The sequence below is a fragment of the Pseudoliparis swirei genome, chromosome 3 (assembly GCF_029220125.1).
Source record: "Pseudoliparis swirei isolate HS2019 ecotype Mariana Trench chromosome 3, NWPU_hadal_v1, whole genome shotgun sequence".
NCBI lineage: Eukaryota > Metazoa > Chordata > Actinopteri > Perciformes > Liparidae > Pseudoliparis > Pseudoliparis swirei.
The window spans coordinates 10951019-10970359 of record NC_079390.1 but is presented as its reverse complement, the minus strand read 5'-3'; the positions used below and the strand labels follow the sequence as shown (position 1 = coordinate 10970359).

Here is a 19341-nt window from a genome sequence, read left to right as displayed (position 1 = left end):
ATCTCTCTCTGGGATTTGTTTCTCCTCTCCAATTCAATATACGTGAAGGACATTCAGTTTGTGGGGTTACCAGAATTTTTAACGTTTTGTGTATTTTTGGTAAACCGGACTGTAACGGCACCATTTTGGAGGGCGACAGTACAAAGACAGGTTCAATGAAGACGTTTATATACAGAAACAGGGTTCTGGTACTAGTTTTAATTGTATGTGTATAGCGCTTTACAAGATACTCAAGGCACAAAAAAAGTCCAACACTTCCATTGAAAACTGTTCACGGGTATGTTGGTTGATTATCCATAGTAGTAGTAGTTATAGTTAGTTTTATTGTCCAAAGCAAAGAGCATTATACAACTCCATCCCCCTTCATTGTGTTGGGGTAGAGTCAGTTATCTCAGAACCTGGCCAAATAAAACCAAGACAATCTAACTGACACCAAGAGAGAAAAAGGTTTTGGCTTTTTAAAGAACAAAAACAGACAAGGGTGGTTGTTGAAGTTCTTTTTGCAAAAATGAAACCCCTATTGTATCCACATCTATGTAGTAGGAATAGACACAACACAGTAACAGATAGCACTCCTTCCTGTTTGTGCAGTGAGGAGCAGCAGCACAGCTAGATGACTCCCGTTCCAAATTGCTTGAGGGAGGTAGAAATGCATGAAGCGTCACACTCCCATGAACACGCAGCAGGGAATGTGCTGTACGTTGTTTACAGTGTACACAGGCTGCCATGTTTAATAGCCCTCCCCGTCAATCCCATTTGGTTCCTGAAAAGAACGACAAGCTCACAAACACTGGGACTTTAACAGCCCATGCATGTTATTCAGTACGCTTCGATGGATGCTTTTAAAAGTGGGCTACCTTGAGCAGAGACACCTACTGGGCCCAATCAAGGGTTTCGGTCCTAGTAAATATCGCTGTTTTCTCCTCGTAAATTACTCTGAGTCTACCGCGAACGTACGTTGACCTCCTGCTTTTCATTCAAACCCCCGTGCAGCTGCATATATGTACCAAACAGCGCGTTAAAAAACGGTGTTCAACAAACCAATTCATTTGGACACATGCTGCCGTGTGAGAGAGTGAATTGAAATTAAGAAAGTGGAAGTCAACCCATGAATAGAAAGAACACCTTGGTATATTGTGGTTGTGGTGTGGCACTACTGACAGAAGCGGAAATGATAATTACCAATAACCTTGAGTCAACCGTGTATCTCTCGTCTTCACGTAATTTGTGTTTTCTCCGTGCCTCGGGAGACACAAAAGAAACTCTCTCTCCACAGACTATGAAGGACAACATTTCATTTGAGCCCACAATGCCAGCAATCACTTCCCAGAAAGAAAGGTTAGTCTATCCCTAACTGCCCTCTTTCCCATTTCTTCCTATTTGGATCCAGACAGTGCTGAGTCTACAAAGAGGAAGACAGCTGGAGGGATTACAGTGAGCTAATTATAAGATATCTATCCATAATTGCAGTGGATTACGCCATTATTCATACAGAGCTTAACTACACAAAATGCCTTAACCACCATCACATTATGTCATATATAGCGCTACGTATTATTCACTGTTTGCACAGCTGAAAGTAAATACCACATTTCAGTTTAAAGAGCTTTCATAAGAATAAAGACTAACTAAACTCTTTTAACCTATTACAGGTCTTTTCACGCTCATCAATGACCTGCCAGAGCAGGTCATTGATGAGTCCATTAGGCTTGTGTGTGGAGAGTATTGTCGATCAATCAGTGAAACTAATTCCTAGAGAAGTGCATGATTTGACCTCTGGGCTGGCCTTAAGATGACAAAGAGACACTTTAATAGAGGAAATCATTGCGCAAATACCATATTGAGTCGTATTGATTTGGTGAAAGAGACCTATCCTTTACTCCATATACTCACTCCTTTTATGTGGAAGAGAATGTTGTAATAAGGAAACTATTTTTAAAAAACATCTTGAAAAATAGCTTTCTCTTCCTTGCTTTGCACTTGTGGCACTGAGACATAACTGTCCATGTTTCAGCAGATCAATTGTGAGCTGTGATTTGCACATACGTCCACTTGGACTCAAGGAGGATCTGATGAGACATTTTGATGACATTTTGGTTTGACTGTTTCACTCAGACATACACCCATGAGGTGATCATTCTAGGTGATACTAATAATTCTAGTTAGCATACCCAGTGTGCAAGTTTGACTGTCAGATAGTCGGCTTGTTGAATAAAAAAAGGCTAAAACCATCTGTCATGTGCTCACTTGTGTACTCTATTCAAATCTCAAGGGTGTCCCGCTAATAAACCACATTTTTCTACAATGCGGTGTCCAAGAATAGTATGATGTAAAAAGTGATTCACTCGCAAAGTTAATTTCCACACAGTATGAGCCAAGTATTTTACGTGTCCTTCCTCCCATCTGCATTTCTCTTATGTCGGGGGCGACAGTATGTTGTTTATTAACCTCACTGATATTTAAAATAATCCATTTAGCAGTATGTTCACTTCCCTCCCTCCTACCTCCCGCCCATCCGAGCAGCTGTCTCTGTCCACATAGTGCAACAAGCCAACCTCAACGTTTTCATTGCACTGCTGCTAAAACCAATTAAATCTGCTGCAAAGGAATCCCCTGATTACAAATCTACGCACCCCCCCCCCCCCCCTTTCCCTCTGGTGTGTGTATTCACATGTGCATCTGTGTGTGCCTGCCACCAACGGCAATGTTAAGAGTTGATCAGGTGGGAATGTGACATACTTTCCGCGTGTGCATGTGCCTGTCTCTTTGCTAATCCATATGGGCGCAGCACTAATTAAATCCAGCGGCTCAACTGTTCACACGACTGGCTGCTTGGCACGGCGCAAAAACAAAAAACTGTTGGTGTTCTGCCAGGTAATATGACAAAACCGGTGGGGGTAGTTCACTAGGGTGCTTGTTAATGTCAGTAATAGAGAAGCGGGTGTGATTGAGGCTGCGCTGTAGCAAGAGGGAGTGAGCTGGCCTGCTGAGACAGAAATATTAAATCTAGTTTAGTGTGTGTCGATGGGACGGTCAGATTGGCTGCCGATGATGAAGATGTAAGTGTAAGAGGGGAAGCATGCAAGGCCTCCCCACGGGGCCAACCCTGCTGGAGTCACTGAGAAAGACTCTCCGGCTGCTTGTCTCTCAAGAAGTGGGTGCCTCACTCAGCAATTTCCAGGCCTTATCAAATCTAAGCAGTATAAATGTGTGCCTTCACTCACCCCTAACCCCATCCCCCCCTGTGACTTTCCACCGGCCCCTTCCATCTCCACAGCAGAAACGTATTATTGTGTCCTAAGTCGCGGCTTTAGCCCTAGATTTATTCTCCCGGGTGCATCCTTTCCATTTGGCTTTCCAGAATTGTTTTTTTATTCAATTTTTCTAATCATTGTTTACTATTTGCAGGTGCAGATATGGATGAGTGAGGTCCCCTGGCTGCAGTGACTTTATTATAATTGTCCGTTTGTTGTTTGTTTCACAGCAAACTGATTTTCTGTGCGGATTGTGTACCGGTATGCTTGATTAGTCTCCTGCTTGGGAGGGCTAATGTGTCGGTTTATTGGTGTTGTGTTAACAGGATAAAGATTTATGGGGGGTGGGCAGACCAGCATGTGTTCTCTGGTCCACACAACAGAGAGATAAATAAACGTAAATTGGGTCCATTTGTCACTGCCTAGCCTTGCCGGGGATGCCGTGTACCTGTGAAGTGCAGAGCCAGGCAGGGAAGTGAGAGTTGATCCCGGTCAGTACCTTATCGGGTCGTCTGTCACACGTGTCCCCGTGAGTCTGCTGTCGCCCCCTGAACACACCACGACTGGCTCCCTACAAAGGAGGGAACAAAGCAAAGAGATGTACCTTTGGAAAAAAACTATACATACTACTAGTTAAGTTTGTGGCTTCATAGAAGAGCTACATGAAGCTTGGAAAGCGCATCCTGAAAGACAAGAACAATGACATTGTTTCAAACAGAGAATCAGGGCACTTATTTTCCATTGATTTGACAAATTATAATTTGCAGTCTTGTATTAGTGCACATTATGTCGTTTGTTATGTTGTATATCTTTTTGATGAACCTTAGTTCAGTTCGCGACCAGAGCACATGGTTCTTGAAATATAAGTTTATTGGCAAACGGTAATGGTTCATTCCCAGCATGCATTTCAGCCTCTTAGCATGAGGTGTCTCAAACACAGCTAATTGAAAATCATACATTAACATGAAGATTGTGAAGAAATTCTGAAGACATAAAGGGAAACAAGCTCCTCATTTAAGGGCATCCTTTGTATCTTTTTTAAACGCTGTAGCCCTTTGTGTATCAGAATGCTGAGTCATTGTGCCACAGCAGGGACACACACACAAATAAAGTGACACTGACATTAACTGAACACATATGTCTTGCATGTGGTTACACTTTGGTTATTGTTAGGACATTATTGTAGCTTCAGTTTGATGTTACTGTTGGCTTTTTCCATATTTGACCTAAACCAGAGTTTGACCTTAACCTTAAGCAAGTGCTTTGAGTTGCCCAAACATAACCATTAAGTTTAATAGCGCTTAATAAGCAAAGTTTGTATTGCAGGAGCGGATATTTTATGTTGTTAGTGAACAGTTTAACTATATTAACAACATTTTGCACCTCAGCATATCTGTACGTTAATTAACATTTTTTCTCATTATGTTGATGAAAAATACAATCCGGTTTCAAACAAAACATACTTTCTGTTGCAATTTAATATAATATAACCCTCATTTATACGAGACAGGAGTGTTTGTTAGGCACATTTCCCGATAATTTCCTCAGGGATACAAGTTGTGACACAAAATGGAGGGGGGGGGGGGATCTTTTCATAAGTGCTGAGTTTACCAGAAGCCACAGCAGCAGTAACCTAGAAGAAGTGAGTACTTTTCATGTTGTGTGATAGCTTCGATGGCTACATGGGCAAAGGAAATGGAAACGTCAGCAACATAAAAAAATAAACAATATAGAAGCAATGCAACACATCAAATATGAGTTCAAATCTTCTTTCAATAAAGGAACAAACAAAAGTAGAATCTCTCAGGTAATCAGTGACCAACGTGTGTTTCACACTTTACAAACAAATGTGCACCTCCAATATTTTTTATTTGTGACAGCTTTATGAAGTGAGTAGAATATCATTGGACACATTTTACTGTAATGTTCAGCCAGCAGTTTTTGTTTTTCGACATAGAAGAGAGCAACGTTGAGGCAAAGACAGCCATGCAGCCACAGTGCAGTTGTGTGGTTTACTCTGGTATTCTGCTGACATGGGATCCATTAAGAGGGGTTGAGGGGTTGGGGGTGGAGAATGCACAACAGGACTGGGAGGAAGAGGAGAGGAAAGCATGTGGGCCCAGAAATCAGTGAGGAAAATCTAGCATAGCTGAAAGACTTAAAAGCAAGTTTGAAGCAGGAGAGAATAAAAAAGGAGATGGGGAGGAGCAAAGCCCTGAGAGATGGAGCGATGGCTTCGAGGAAAGAAAGGAGATGAGAGTAAGCAGGGTTTGAAGTTGGAAGACAAGAAAACACAAGGGAGAATGAAAAGTGATAAGGGGCGTGCAGTTCTGTACTGTACATGCAGGAGAAAAAGAGTAGAGAGCCGGTGGGGGTCTGATTTAGCTTACTTTGCACTGGTGGAGCATCAACGCTGCCTGTTGGAGCCGACAAGAATGCCAAATGTCACTTAAAAATACTCAGGCGCACACTCACCTCAACCAAAATGAGCAATGACGCACACCCTTGAATTCATCTTTGCCTCCTAATTAAATCCCATTCAGTCAGGTGAGTCACGTAATGTTGCCAAGTCAGGATAGGTGCATTCATTTCCATGGAGTGTATTCACGGCATACTTCACGCTAATGATAAGGCAGGGTGTCTGTACACTTAGTGATCTCTCCTGTGGTGCCCAAATGACACCCTCCACCCCTGTCATCACGGGAGCCTCGCACGCCAACCAATGGGAGTGTCAATGTCAAGGAGATTGGAAACACCTGGCGGCTGGCGCTATCAGTCGGCCGTATTTACGCAAAATCAAACATCGACTGATGAATGTTTGTAGCCACAGGGCTGCGGCAGTGTTTGTGGTAGGGATTTGCAGAGTAACACCGAGGGGATGGAGACAGAGGATAACAAAGTATTAGCTTTTATTTTCCAAATGTGCTTCATGTAATTACAGATGCTCCTTCAGGGATGTCCGTCACTTTGCTCACTTTTCTGGGAACATTTTCAAATGCAAATATGAAGTCTGCCCAATTGTGCCTCCGACCAGCACATCAAACGGAATGAGCTATCAGAGATGAGACCGGGTGAAGCATCCAATATCATATTTGTTCTCTTCGTATAATCACGTTTTTCTCTCTTCCTTTGCATATCATTTCGAGCCCTCTGCTTTCCCCTCCCCCATACCTATCCATGAACTATCCTCGTCAGAGAGACAAATTACCCAGTGTGCTGCTCTTTTAGCTGTGCTTTCTTTACAATAATCAATTTGAGGACGAGCGAAAGGGAAGGCTAGAGAAACGTAAAATTATTCATCAGGGTCTCTTGCTAGCCGGGCTGTAGAGGTGTGGGGGATGGTACGGGCTACCTCATCCTCCGTGAGATAATTAGAGAGAAGACCGAAAGGCAGAAATATATTGCGAGTCGTCAGTGAGAGAAAATAAATGGAGAGATGGGGGGGAAGTGAAGTATGTGCAGACATGAGGGATTCTAGAGAGCAGTTTGTTGTTATATTTGGAAATCTTGAGAATGTGTTTAGTTTGTCGTCCCAGCAACAGACAGATACACAGAAGAGGATACAGGGACAGAGGGCTGGGGCTGGTGACGAGTGAAGGGGAAGTGCAGAAAGGAGGAGGCGGAAGAGCTTCGAGGGGGAACACACGACTGAGAGTTCGCTTCAGTTAAACTACCCGGGAGAAAAGAAGGAGGAAAAATGAGCCCGGCTCTCTCTTGTGGCGGGCGTTTATTCGGAGACCTCTTGTTTCCGACCAATTAAAGGGGCTGGGGACTGCTTCAGCACAATCCTCCCTGTCTCACTCCCTCCTCTGCTCAATCTGTCTTTACTCTCTGCTTCCCTTCGTCTGCAGTGTTTGCTCCATCTGCAATGTCTTTTTAATCATTTAAAAATCTCACAATGCACACTTGTGTGTGTGTTTGTGTTTTACCTTCTAAATACTGCCATCTGCCATTTTCATTTATTTGACACGCATATCTAACATGTTCATTTGTTAATAAAACACTTTCGCAGCATGTATCTATCTGGGGAATACTCCGTAATATGTTTACCTTGTTTTAATTACTTGGGTTATCTCCAACAGCCTGCATTTGTTCTGTTCTTATCTACACCCTTCGCCAGGCTGCTGCAATGACCCGATTTCCCCAGAGGGATAATTAAAGTTTCATCTTTCACCCCTCATTCATTTCCCTCTCCGCTCATTTCTCCCTGGTGCAGCTCGGTCCAAACCAAACAAGCTTGTCGTTATACTCAACTTCTATACCGGTCCGACTCTAAATCTCCCGTCTTTAGCATCTCGAGAACTTGAAGGGGCTATAAGTGCCAAACACTACTGTTTCAAGGCTGTTTTGGATAGCACATAAGCGTTTGTATCCATGTGTCTTTGCATATGATCAATTATCTCATTTCTGAAATCCGCCTGAAGTTATACATGTTGCACACATGAATATGTTTGCTTCAAGCTCAGAATGTATTTCTGGAAGCCGTCTTGGAGGATGAGAAATGATTGAGAACCGTGGTTGTTTCACGCCATCTGCTCTGGAGTTGTAGTCGCGTGGTGGTGCTGTGCTTACCACATCTACCCCCGCCCGCATATTATCAGTACCAAACACCTGACATGAAGCACCATTCCGTTCTAAATCAGACAATCTCTCAATAGTTTTTTATTTCTTTTATACCTCTATCCTGCATCTCTTCACATACCCATCCGGGTGGGGGAGGGGGGGGGGAGGGAAATAATGTGTCAAATACAGCTTCTATATATGCCTTGGAACCATGTGATTCTGCAATCTGCACCTGCACTGTCAGCATCTTTTCGCCATCACAATAATGTAATTTCCCCTGGTTGGCGAAAGGCATTGTGGTGTAATGTTGTGTATCTCACTGCAGACTGTATGCCTGTCAATCACAAGAATATAGCTTGGAATACGATGCCATAATCCCAGATATTTGTGTGAAAACAGCCCATGATTCTTGCTATCTCTGTCTTGAATTGTATTTAATTTTTTTTCTGTCACACTGGAGAACCTTACACACCTATCATTTCTCTCCTGGGCCTGGCATTGTCTCTCAGATTGATGACAGGGGAAGGACCAGGGCACCTCGGGGTACATTAGGATGCGAAACATAGCTGTAACTGTGTGTGTGTGCTGTGGGATTTGTATGTCTGGGTTTGTGGGGACATAACTTTGCCGATTTTGGCACCTCTCCTCTCCGTAAAGCAAAAACAGTCTACATTGCAGTGACTGTTGAGTTGTCTCGCTCAGTGTTGCATTCACCGGAGCTCTTTGTTTCTTTGTGTCTGTATTTCTACTTCTACTTGTATGTCTTTGTCTTGCTCACTTTTCTCTTTGTTACAATGCATCGCCCTCCCCACCTCCAGCTTTTCCTCTTCCTCCTCCTCCTCCTCCTCCACTCCCATTGCCTCTCTTTGTGACCCGGGTGCACTCCTCCCGTGGAGCATTTCTCCTGGGTTTTGCGTGTTTAATATTTCTACCTCTACCCACTTTGTCATCTTTCACAAACAAAGGCCAGGTAGGAGTTAGGGTATATTTAAACAAAGAGGAGCCCACTAAGCTTCAGATTTATGCCATGTCTGCAGTGTGTAATTGCAAATACCCCAGAGTTTGTCCCTCTTTGCTCTTTGTGTACAGTTCATAGAAGGTGCTTATTTAGAACTCAGCCCAAGGAGATTCTCCAAACACTAGAGCTAAGGTCATCCTGCTCAAACAAAGGTTTCCCTGGGCCAGTAAACTGGAATACATTTGTCTCAAGGTCTGACTGCTGTCTGCTTTCCAGTTCTTTGGTTTTGTCTAACAAAGCCCGCAAACTATTTCCCCCCCCAACATTCTCACTCCTTAAAGGGGCATTCAGAGGCCTTATTAGTGGAAAAATCTCACAGTGTTCCTTTTTTTCTCCATGCCAAAAGATGTATTGACACACACACACATGCACTTAAAACTTACCATACTTTATCTACTCTTTAATGTTCCCAATTAATTACTCTGTCAAACACTGGCAATGTTTTGTAGCGTGGCACGCTTATTGAAATGGTAATGCAACCATCTCAAAGTGAAAGTCTTTCATTCACTGGCTTCTAAGTGGATTTATTCATGACAATTTACTCTTCTCTTGCAGGATTGGACTAATGAGAGGGTTAAAGGGTGGTATGTATGTGTGTGTGAGTGTGTGTGTGGCTTTTCGCTGCTTTCATGCAAACAACTCTTGCCCCGGAGAGAAAGGGCCACGTTTCTACTGCCTCTAGCTCGCTCCATTATTCAGAAGTAGAGGACTTGATTTGGTTCTGTATAATTTCCCAATACTCACCGCGTTTCTTCAGGTGTTGTTTGCTGTGGCTGTTTTTGAGAGGTTCCATCGTAACCCAGCCGATGCATTGCTTCACACTTGCACCTGGCCTTTAATGTAATAAAGCAATGCTTGTGGGCCACAGGACCAGACAATAAGCCACCTCATTGCGGGAGGTCAGGTCCCCACGGGGAGGTATTGTTAGTACAGATCTCAGTATGTAGGTCATTGTGCTTTGAGTTCAACAATCCCCAGGTATTGCCTCAACGCTAACGTCATATCAGCTTGCTAACTGTCAGCACCCTGTCGTACACCTCCATGTGTCCCCCTTGCCTGTCGCTCATTAGTGTCCTCCACCCAGAATTCTCAGTCATTTGCTCTTTAACCTCCTCGAATCACTCAAACCAGAAGGGATTCCGGTTTTGTTTGAAATAACTGAAGGACAGTTTCTTTGTGACTGGAGCATTTTGTCATTTAAAAAAAGAAGAAAAAAAAAGCTTGCGACAGGTGCTTAAAGTAAAGGACATGCTTGATGACTTTAGTTATACAACATGCAGTTAACACTGTTTAGCTGAGGCGGTGATATAAATGTATGACGCCATTGGTTTAAGAGCTAATGGTGTACAGGCCACTTTCAAAGTAACAGACACCACCCACCACCATGTAAACATTTCATTTAGACCTCAAGGAGCGCTCAGTCAGGCAAATACAAGTTTAGAATAGAATACACAACGGCTGGCACGTTGATAGCTTATTCTGCTAACATATTTCAGAGAACCTTCCACATGCATTATGTGCCCGAGGCAGGAGAGACTTGAATGCATTTACACTGATATGATGGACCAAGCGGACGTCTTTTTTTTGTTTATTAATTTATTGTGGTTAATAGAAGCTTTGTTTAATGTAATAGGGAAGCCTGAGGAAAATTAATTTACCTAAGTGATCAGCATTTTTATTGATTTTCCTGGTTTTCTGTACTAAGTTGATATAGAAGAAATACATTACATTTAATTTATTTGGCGCTTTTATCCAAAGCGACTTACAATCTATTATACACCGTAGAAACAGCTATGGGGAGCAATTCAGGGTTAAGTGTCTCTCTGATGTATCTGCTTACCACTGACCTATAGTCACCCAAAATATAATAATAACAAAAATAATATTACACATATATATTTAGAGCTGAACCTTTATTGCAAAGTATTCCCATAAAAAGACAGTGCACCAATTGTAACTAGTGCCCTGTGGGTTTATTCCATCTGCTCCAGTGACATACAGGTCGTTGTAGTTATTGTTGCAGAATTAATATTAGATATTAGATAGTTGAGATGCCATACCATAATTTAGGTAGGAGCAATTATATAACATGTACACTTGCATAAACCCCCAACATTAGGCATAAGCATGGATCAATCCTACCCATTCATCATATTTGATACCAATAGAGCCCAAAGGTGGTTGATTGGAGTGACTCTGAAGGCCATTTGAGGAGTGAACTCATTGTCATGTTCAAGAAAGTAGTCTGAGATTAGTTGAGCTTATCCTGCTGAAAGTAGCCATCAGAAGATGGGTACACTGTGGTCATAAAGGGATGAACTTGGTCAACAACAATACTCAATTTTCAATTTGTACTTTGGCTGGGGCCCAAAGTGTGTCAAGAAAATACCCCCTACACATTAAACTACCACTATCAGCCTGAACCGTTGATACAAGGCAGGATGGATTCGTGCTTTCATGTTATTTAAGCCAAATTTGATCTGAATGCACCAGAAATCGAGACTCATCAGACTGGGCAACGTTTTTCCAAACTGCAGTTGTTCAGTTGTAGCCTCAGTTTTCTTTTCATAGATGACGTATTGGTAATACTGTAAACATTATAAATTGGTTAATTGTTATTTGTTAAAGATTCTTTCTGGTATCGAAAGAGATTTTAAATGGATTTGTGATATTTGCAGAAGTAATATTTGGCTTAATTTGATTGGCAGGATGACGTTCAACACTCTTTTCAAATGTAAGCACAGTTGGATCTGATCCCTGTACTGTTTACCATAAACAGTTTAATCATGACCTGCAGTGGTAGAGCGCTGAGCCTCTATGCAGAAGGCGACAACAATGTTGAATAATGGCCATTAAAACCTGTATACCAAACTACAGCTACGCTTTGCCTTACTATACAACAATGCACTTCAGTACCAGTAAGGTATTTGCTATTTTAAAAATGACAGTTTGATCAACAGATGTTGTGGCCATTGTAATGTAATGTTTGGTCTGAATGTCAAAGCTTCACTGGCAGAGCGGCCTTGAATTATGGTGTTTTCCGTTGAGTAAATGAGCATATGTTATGTGTGGGAATGTTTTCAATAAAAACACCGTACATCCTATAAACAAAAGAGCATATGTGTGTGTCTGTTTCTCTGAACATGTGTAACAACTTGTCGGCCTATATTTTCTTCTCAACATCTCACGAAGCCTTTAAGTTGATGAAACTCTCAACAGCTCATAAACATGTCTGCAGCACTCTGGCTCCTAAGTCCTAAAACCAAACACAACGTAATGTCTGTACAACTGTATTTATCTCTATATTTTAATTCACAAAGGATTCAGTGTTTGATATTGGGTGTGTTTCATACTGTACCAGCATGTACACAAAGGCACCACCTGTGTTGAATCTAGTCATAATAGAAACCCGGTCATCATCCTGAGAACTGATGTAGTGTTTGGCTTTATTGGCATAAATACAATCAAGACCATTTAGGCAACAACAGGAACTCTGAGTCAGCCTTTTGCACTTTTGTTATGAACTGACAATTTCCACACGAGAGCTGTTTCCCTTCTTCTGCCACTTCACTAATTATCCTGATCTGCTTCATGTCTGTCTGTCTTTCTGTATCTGACCTCCACTGATTCTCAGCAAGACTTTTTTCTTCTTCTTTCTGCTGTCTTCATTCTTACAGAGGGACAGGATGAGTGGAGGAGATTAAAATGGAGGTTACACAATCCTTTTAGCTGGTTTTAATGTCTGCTCCTCACGAGTGATACGTTCCGCACGTACATCAACGGGATTAGAGTGTCAGAACATCCAAGAACTGATGAACTGGTGCAACCATCCTTACACGCACACTCACACGGCATCACTGTACCTATAAAACCTGTCAGACTTCAGTGCATCCTAATACGCTGTACGTCCATTGCATATGTATCATTTTATAGGACTTTCCTCTCCCTTATCTGTTTTTTAATAGTGCAAAACAGAACAATTAAATAAATACTTACTAGACTTAGTAAAGAGACCAAAAAGGTAAGATTAAAGCACAAGACTGTTAATACATAAGGACAAAACTAAAAACTAAACCATCCAGTAACTTGGAGCAGGTCAACTGTGGGTCAGCATTCCTAACACAACTTACATAAAGATGTGTATGAAACTAATGCCATGGTTGTGAGCTGTATACGGGAGTAAGGCTCTTTGAGTCGAAAAGAGCAAGAGTTAAAGTGTAAAATCTGGCCCAAAAAATATTATAACTGGCACCTTTATCCCGGTAAGTGAGCCCCTATGTTGAGTTAATTAGCTCGCCAAACATAAGATAGATTCATGGCTCTAAATGCAAAAAACTGTTTGCCCTGGGGCTTTTGTGAGTAATGATTTCTGTGCAGAAAATAAAATTCAAATATGGGTGCTTAGGGAGGACAGGCAAGGATTCTCTGTTTGCTTTATAAGCAGTGTGCGGTGGCTTCTGGGTAGCAAGTGTGTATTCCACAAGTCTCGTGTGGCATAGTTATGAGACTGAGCTAATGCGTGTATTTTAATTTCTATGTGCAGGACCCTCTTTTTTTTATTGGATTTGCTTGGTTGCAGTTCATATTAAGATATTGGCACTGGTGTGTGCTTGCAGGCGGGCACAGGGCCCACTGGACCTCCTTTGTAAGCCTGCATGAATGTGTTTCTTTTTTCTCTCCATCTGACCAGCTACATTACCAGAGCCGTGCATTTTTTTTTTGTGGAGCAGCTGTTTCTCCTGCAGCTTTCTGTCTCTCTAGACTACAGCCCTGCAAGAGCAGCGAGCAGAAGAAAAGTAGGAGGTGATGGAGGTGGAGAAGGTGGGTGGGGGGGGGGGGGGGGGAGTAGCAGAGAGGGAGGGTGTAGGGAAAGGTCAGCAGATAGATGGTGATAATTCAAGTCAAGGATTTCATATATGCTAGGGTTGCATGATAATTATACTTTTAAGACTAGCTTTGGGTATTTAGTAGATTTTTTAAGTCAGTGCTCTTGGGTATTTTAGTCAAAGAAGTCTTTTTTGTATTTAAACTAAAAGGAATGTTTGTTTTTTAAGCACTGAGACACATTGAGACTTCAGGACATTGTAATATATGCCAGTACTTATTTGTACTTATTATTTGTAATGTGTTTTATTGCGGTCTCAGTCCAGAGTGCCACGGAACAGAGGAAGAGCCATAATTTCAGCCTCTGCCTTTTTTCCATTTTCGTCTGATGAAATAAAAAAAAGTAGTCACTGTAGCGAAAATATATGTATAAGCAGTCATTTTAAGAGATATAGTATTTTCTAGGGAGCATTACATCAAACTTACATTTTTCTCCCTTCGGTGCTCAGTAGAGGAGTCCTCCAATAAGTAACTTGATAATAATGCATGTGGTTCCAATGGATTGAGAAGTAAAATAAAGTGTCAACTAAATGACAATCAATCAGACAAACCAAATAGTTCCTTGTTTAATTTTAAAATTTTGTGGGGTTGTTTTTCATTTAACTTAAAAAACAAAACATGAAGCTTCTGGTACATGTGGTAGACATCTTTACTATATTTTGTTATGGTTGAAGGAATAGTTTGACATTTTGGGAATCGTGTGAGTCTTGTCATCACCGTGAGGTTGCCAAATACTGCAGAAACTCCAGAAAGCCAGCCAAGAAAAAGAGTAGTTCATAACCCCCCTTAAAACCAGAACTTGTTTTTTGTAGAGATTAAACAAACAGCACATTGTATGTTAATTGGAAAGCTTTAGAGCTGCTGGAAGGTGGAATTTCTTCCTATCTTGGCCACAGCCAGTTGAGCTGCTTCCTCCTGTTTGCAGTCTTTATGCTACTGGAAGCTAATGCTAAGTGGTTGCTGGCACTAGCTTCATATTTAGCACACAGACATTGAACTTTCTGTGAGGAAGCAAATCAAGTAGTTTCCTAATGGTTGAACTATTATTTTAACCCTATAATGTCAAAGACAAAACCATACATAACCTTTTTTCGACCAAAGAGAATATATGTTGGCATTTTTGAGGACTTCTCAACTGAATTAGATTTTTTTCTGATGAAAGAGTGATGGGTCCCTCCATTTAATTCTCTCACAATGACAACTGTGTTCGTTGTACAGTTGGCAGCTAATTATGCTGATCAAGCTCAAACCTTTGCTGATTGTGAAAATATGGTCCCATTCTTCGTATTTAATTCCTCCAGTCAGCAATGATTTCCTCTTCTTTCAATTCGGCTTGAGTTATTAATTTTTTATATGAAGATTTTGATAAATGATAAAACATGACAATTTAAAACACATCACAATGGTGTGGTAAATGCCAAAGTACGTTCATCTTCTCTCATCTGTCAGTAGCCTTTAAACGGGCATTTATATGAGTTGATTGCTAATTGTATTCCTCCACGTTAATATGAGTTGGAGGCAGAAGCATGCACAGCTGTTGTCTTGCTTTTGGCAAAGCTAAAACTGATATTAAAGCGTCAGTGCCTTGCAGTAATGTTGATGTTGACTTTGAGACATGCTGATGATTGCTGCACCAAAATAGTTGTCCAGCTGGATGTGCAGTTTATAAAAGTACTTTGAGTATTAAAAATGTAGGACCATATGAGCTTGGCCGTGGCGACAAAAGGTGCCTCTGGCTGCCTCATGCAGTGATGCAATGTGATGAGGTTACTGTGTGTGCCCCACGCCGCCGCTGTCTGGGGGAGTTGGATCGTGTTCCTTTTTGGTCCAGTTGGACTCAGCAGAGAGGATTACTGGTGCTCGGCTGCAGGAGGCTTTTCAAGCGATGGTCCAGGCTCCAGAAAACTAACAACAAGCCAGACACTGTCAGATCCAGGGTAGTGAGGCCAAGGGCAGATGCTTTGAAGTGGGCTATGAGATTCTCATCTGGAGGGATCAGATGGGGGGTGAAAAGAAGACGAGAAGTGCAAAGCTCCAGCTAAACAGGCGAACTGGGGCTGGCTTCAGAAGCTGTCGAGGTGGTATCCACCATTAGAAGCCAGAGCTTACAGTACATGCTATGAATCGCTTCAGAACCCTGTGAAATTCACGAGGTTGCAACCTGTGGAATAAGTATGATTTGAGAATAACAAGAGAGACAGGGTACGGCCTTAAAATACAGATACAAGAGTAAAAGAGAAGAGGTGAGAGATGTGAAGTTAAGTAAATTATTTAGTTGGATATTTTGAAGCAGATTTGGAGATACAGGAGAAAATGTAATCTTCTTGCAATGTGTAAAGCGATTTCCCTAAAATCCAGGCAGTCTGATTTTAATAATCAGCCTGCAACATTTCAGATATTTATCCAGCATGTTTTTCCTCATACTCCTCATCTCAAGCAATATCGGGTTGGACGGCGGTGTCGGCGGCATCAATCCGAGAGAGTAGCTTGTCAGGATATGTTACAGGATATAATACAATTGTGTGAAGAGGACAATAAATGGAATTTAGGAATGTTTAGAAACTGGAGTCTTAGCATAGCTTAGAAGTGGTTACATTGTGTATGCTTGCATGATTTTCACTTGAGTATGAATAATTTATTATTATGACTTTAATGCCCAGATACATTTTCCCTTCTGAGAATATAAACAGTCAGTTTTACAAGCACATGTTCCAGATTATTTGTGCACTTACCTGGCACAACAGTATATAACATGCACAAACGGGCCAACATTCCCCCGTTCACAGACACACGTGCACACTTATGAGAACATTCTTGACTAACCTTCATAAGCTCCTTTTGCTTTTAACCCTTATCTCTCCTTGCCTTGTGCCTTACACTAACTCCGGCGCTATCGGCAAAAATATATCTTTAACAAAGGGGAAATGTTCGAGGCTTTCCAATCCCATGCAGACATGTGGACCTCACACGATAGTAAAAACAGATGTGTAACTCGATTGCTATTGGACTAATAAGATAGTATCAGTCAAAAAATCAACACACACACACACACACACACACACACACACTGTACGCACACTTGTGATGGTCTCACTTTCTTCCTGTCTGAAGTAACCTCAACCATGTTTTTGTGTCCCACGAGGAATGCCTTTTATCATGTGACACGGTGGTGTTGGCAGCGAAGGGGTGGAGGTTGCGGGGGATGGGGTCGTCAGACAGCTGTTTCCCATCAGCGCTCAGTCAACTGCAGTCATCCAGTTGCAGCCCTGCTCAGGGGATCAGATGGGCAGAGCAGCAGAGTGGAGCTCAAAGAAGTGCGGAGGCCCGAATGCCTCCAATTAGAAGGTCATCCCAATTTGTTTTCCCATATCCACATTGCCCGTCAGGCGTCTCAGGCCAGCTTGTCCAGTGTCATGTACAAATCCAGAGCCAGAGGTGAACGAGTTGCAGCCATCTGGGAATCATTATGCCTTTTCCTCATTGTTTCCTGTCTTTTCACCCCAGCCCGGCTCGACTGAGAACTGCTCTCTCTTTGTTGGCTCAGCTCTCTTGGCTTGTTCAGGTTCTGAGCCCCCCCCCCCCCCCATGTAATTCAAGACTGGGAATGCTTAACAGCAGACACTCATGCAGAGGCGTCTACATTAGCACATGTTGTTCACCTCATCAGAAGCAGAATATTTCTCAGTTGTAGAGAACAAAGAGTTGTTTTCATTCTTTTTTTTCTTTAACACACCCCCATTCCATTCCTGTAAATAAAAGTCCCACACTACAGTTTAAAGCTCTGACATTATTCAGTAACTTTTTTTTGACACACTTAATACAATCCTTCGCTGCTCGTCCTCATGCTGTTCAGAGCTTGAGGCTGTGCCTTTATACACAATCCACGGTGGAGACAGGAATGAGCCGCTTGTGGCTGGCAGAAATCACCCTTTTCTGTGGAGCTTCTTGGAGTGCTTGAGGGTTTGCTTTGTCTCCAGTTCTGCTGCTCCTGGTTCGCGGGCTCTATTTCTGTGCGCACGCGACTCATTGTGGAAAGATAATGAATTGCTGTGGTAGCTTTTCCCGCTGGCTGCTCGTGGAGCCGTCTGGATCTCACCTTTCTGCATAGCAATGTTTCTGCTCCTCTTACTGTCTGTCATTATGACAAGTGGCTTTACAGGCAGCAAAAAGGAAGTAATCGCATGATACTTGCAGCTTGTGTCTCCTATAGCACAGTGCATGAACTAATGAAGGATACATCACATTTATACTATAAAAGATCAAGGTATTGTGGGCACGAGTCGCTGTGCTCCCAATGGAACGAGTAGTTCAAGTGGTGTATGACTCGAGAACGCCTTTACTAGGTGACAATACGGCCTTGTTCCTCTTACAGAAATGGCGATAATTTATTTTTGTTTATGTCATTATGATAACATAAAATAAATACATAATAAAACTATTTCCTTGTGCTGAAAAAAGGGAAACAAGAAACATCATCCAGTATGTCACAACTTCTGTATCCAGAGCTTTCCAATTCCCACGGGTGAAAGCTGGATGCCACATGAGTCAGTCTTCTCATTCACATCATAAACACAGCCCCACTTGGATGCACCAACAACGTCAGCGAATGTTGTAATTTCATTGTGAAATCATCGTCAAACATCCTTCAGCTCTATTTACCGTTTTGCTTTTCTGTGCGTTTTCCAGTTCTGCGCGATGACTTCAGACAGAACCCAGTGGACGTTATGGTCGCAGTGGGGGAGCCGGCAGTGCTGGAGTGCCAACCACCCCGTGGGCACCCCGAACCCACCATCTCCTGGAGGAAAGACGGCGCCAACTTAGATGACAGAGATGAACGCATCACAGTAAGAGATGCCACTTTGACTTTTTTACTTTTACACACACTTCGGACATTTTTAAGGAATAGTTGACACAAACGTGTACATTTAGTCATGACTTACAATCATTTAAAAGTCTTACTGTTGAACCAAACACTGATCACTGGTTGGAACATCCACATGATTTAAAAAGGTATTTAAAAGGCATTGTGCTGCACATGCCCTTTCCAGGAACTCTAAAGACCAAATGACCTCTCACCTCTGTCACTTTGAGGTATTGCAAAGCAAGATTGTTAAAATAATTTCCTTGTGGTCATGAGAACACTATATTACATTATCTCTGTCCATGTCCTGTTCCCGGAAGAAGAAAACCCAAAGATTTATTTGGCACATACAAATACCATAAAAAGAAAGCAGTGCATATGATGTTTTTTTTAAATATATATGTATACCTAGTGGCAAAAATACATACGAAACAACGACAGGCCAGAACTTGAAAGTGTCATCGTATGAGATACAGCGTGCTATTAATCTGCTGAATTAAGTTGTCATGTGGCGTGATTGTCTTTTTATGTTTTTGTATACACACAACTGGTTTCAGGCCCAGAAGCCTATGATTGGTCCGGCCAGTAGAAACAGGCTTTTCCATCCTTTATAACCATGTTTTAGTGTGTGTGTGTGTGTGTGTGTGTTTGTTGATTTGTTTGTTTGAATGTCTGTGCATGCTCTCGGGGACATACAAGAGCAAATTCAAAGCTCATGTTGGTGGGGAGTGACAGGTAGAGGCTCTCTGGGGGACTGTGAC

At 42.1% G+C, this 19341-nt stretch overlaps 1 protein-coding gene across 2 annotated transcripts in view; it reads left to right on the top strand.

Annotated features, from left to right (window-relative positions):
- The window catches only part of LOC130189654 (roundabout homolog 1-like), a 71698-nt gene that overhangs the window by 30496 nt on the left and 21861 nt on the right, over positions 1-19341 (top strand). For both annotated transcript variants that reach the window (XM_056408568.1, XM_056408578.1), the window contains exon 3: positions 18406-18563. In XM_056408568.1, the coding sequence (XP_056264543.1) occupies positions 18406-18563 (158 nt within the window). The remainder of the gene's footprint in view (positions 1-18405; positions 18564-19341) is intronic.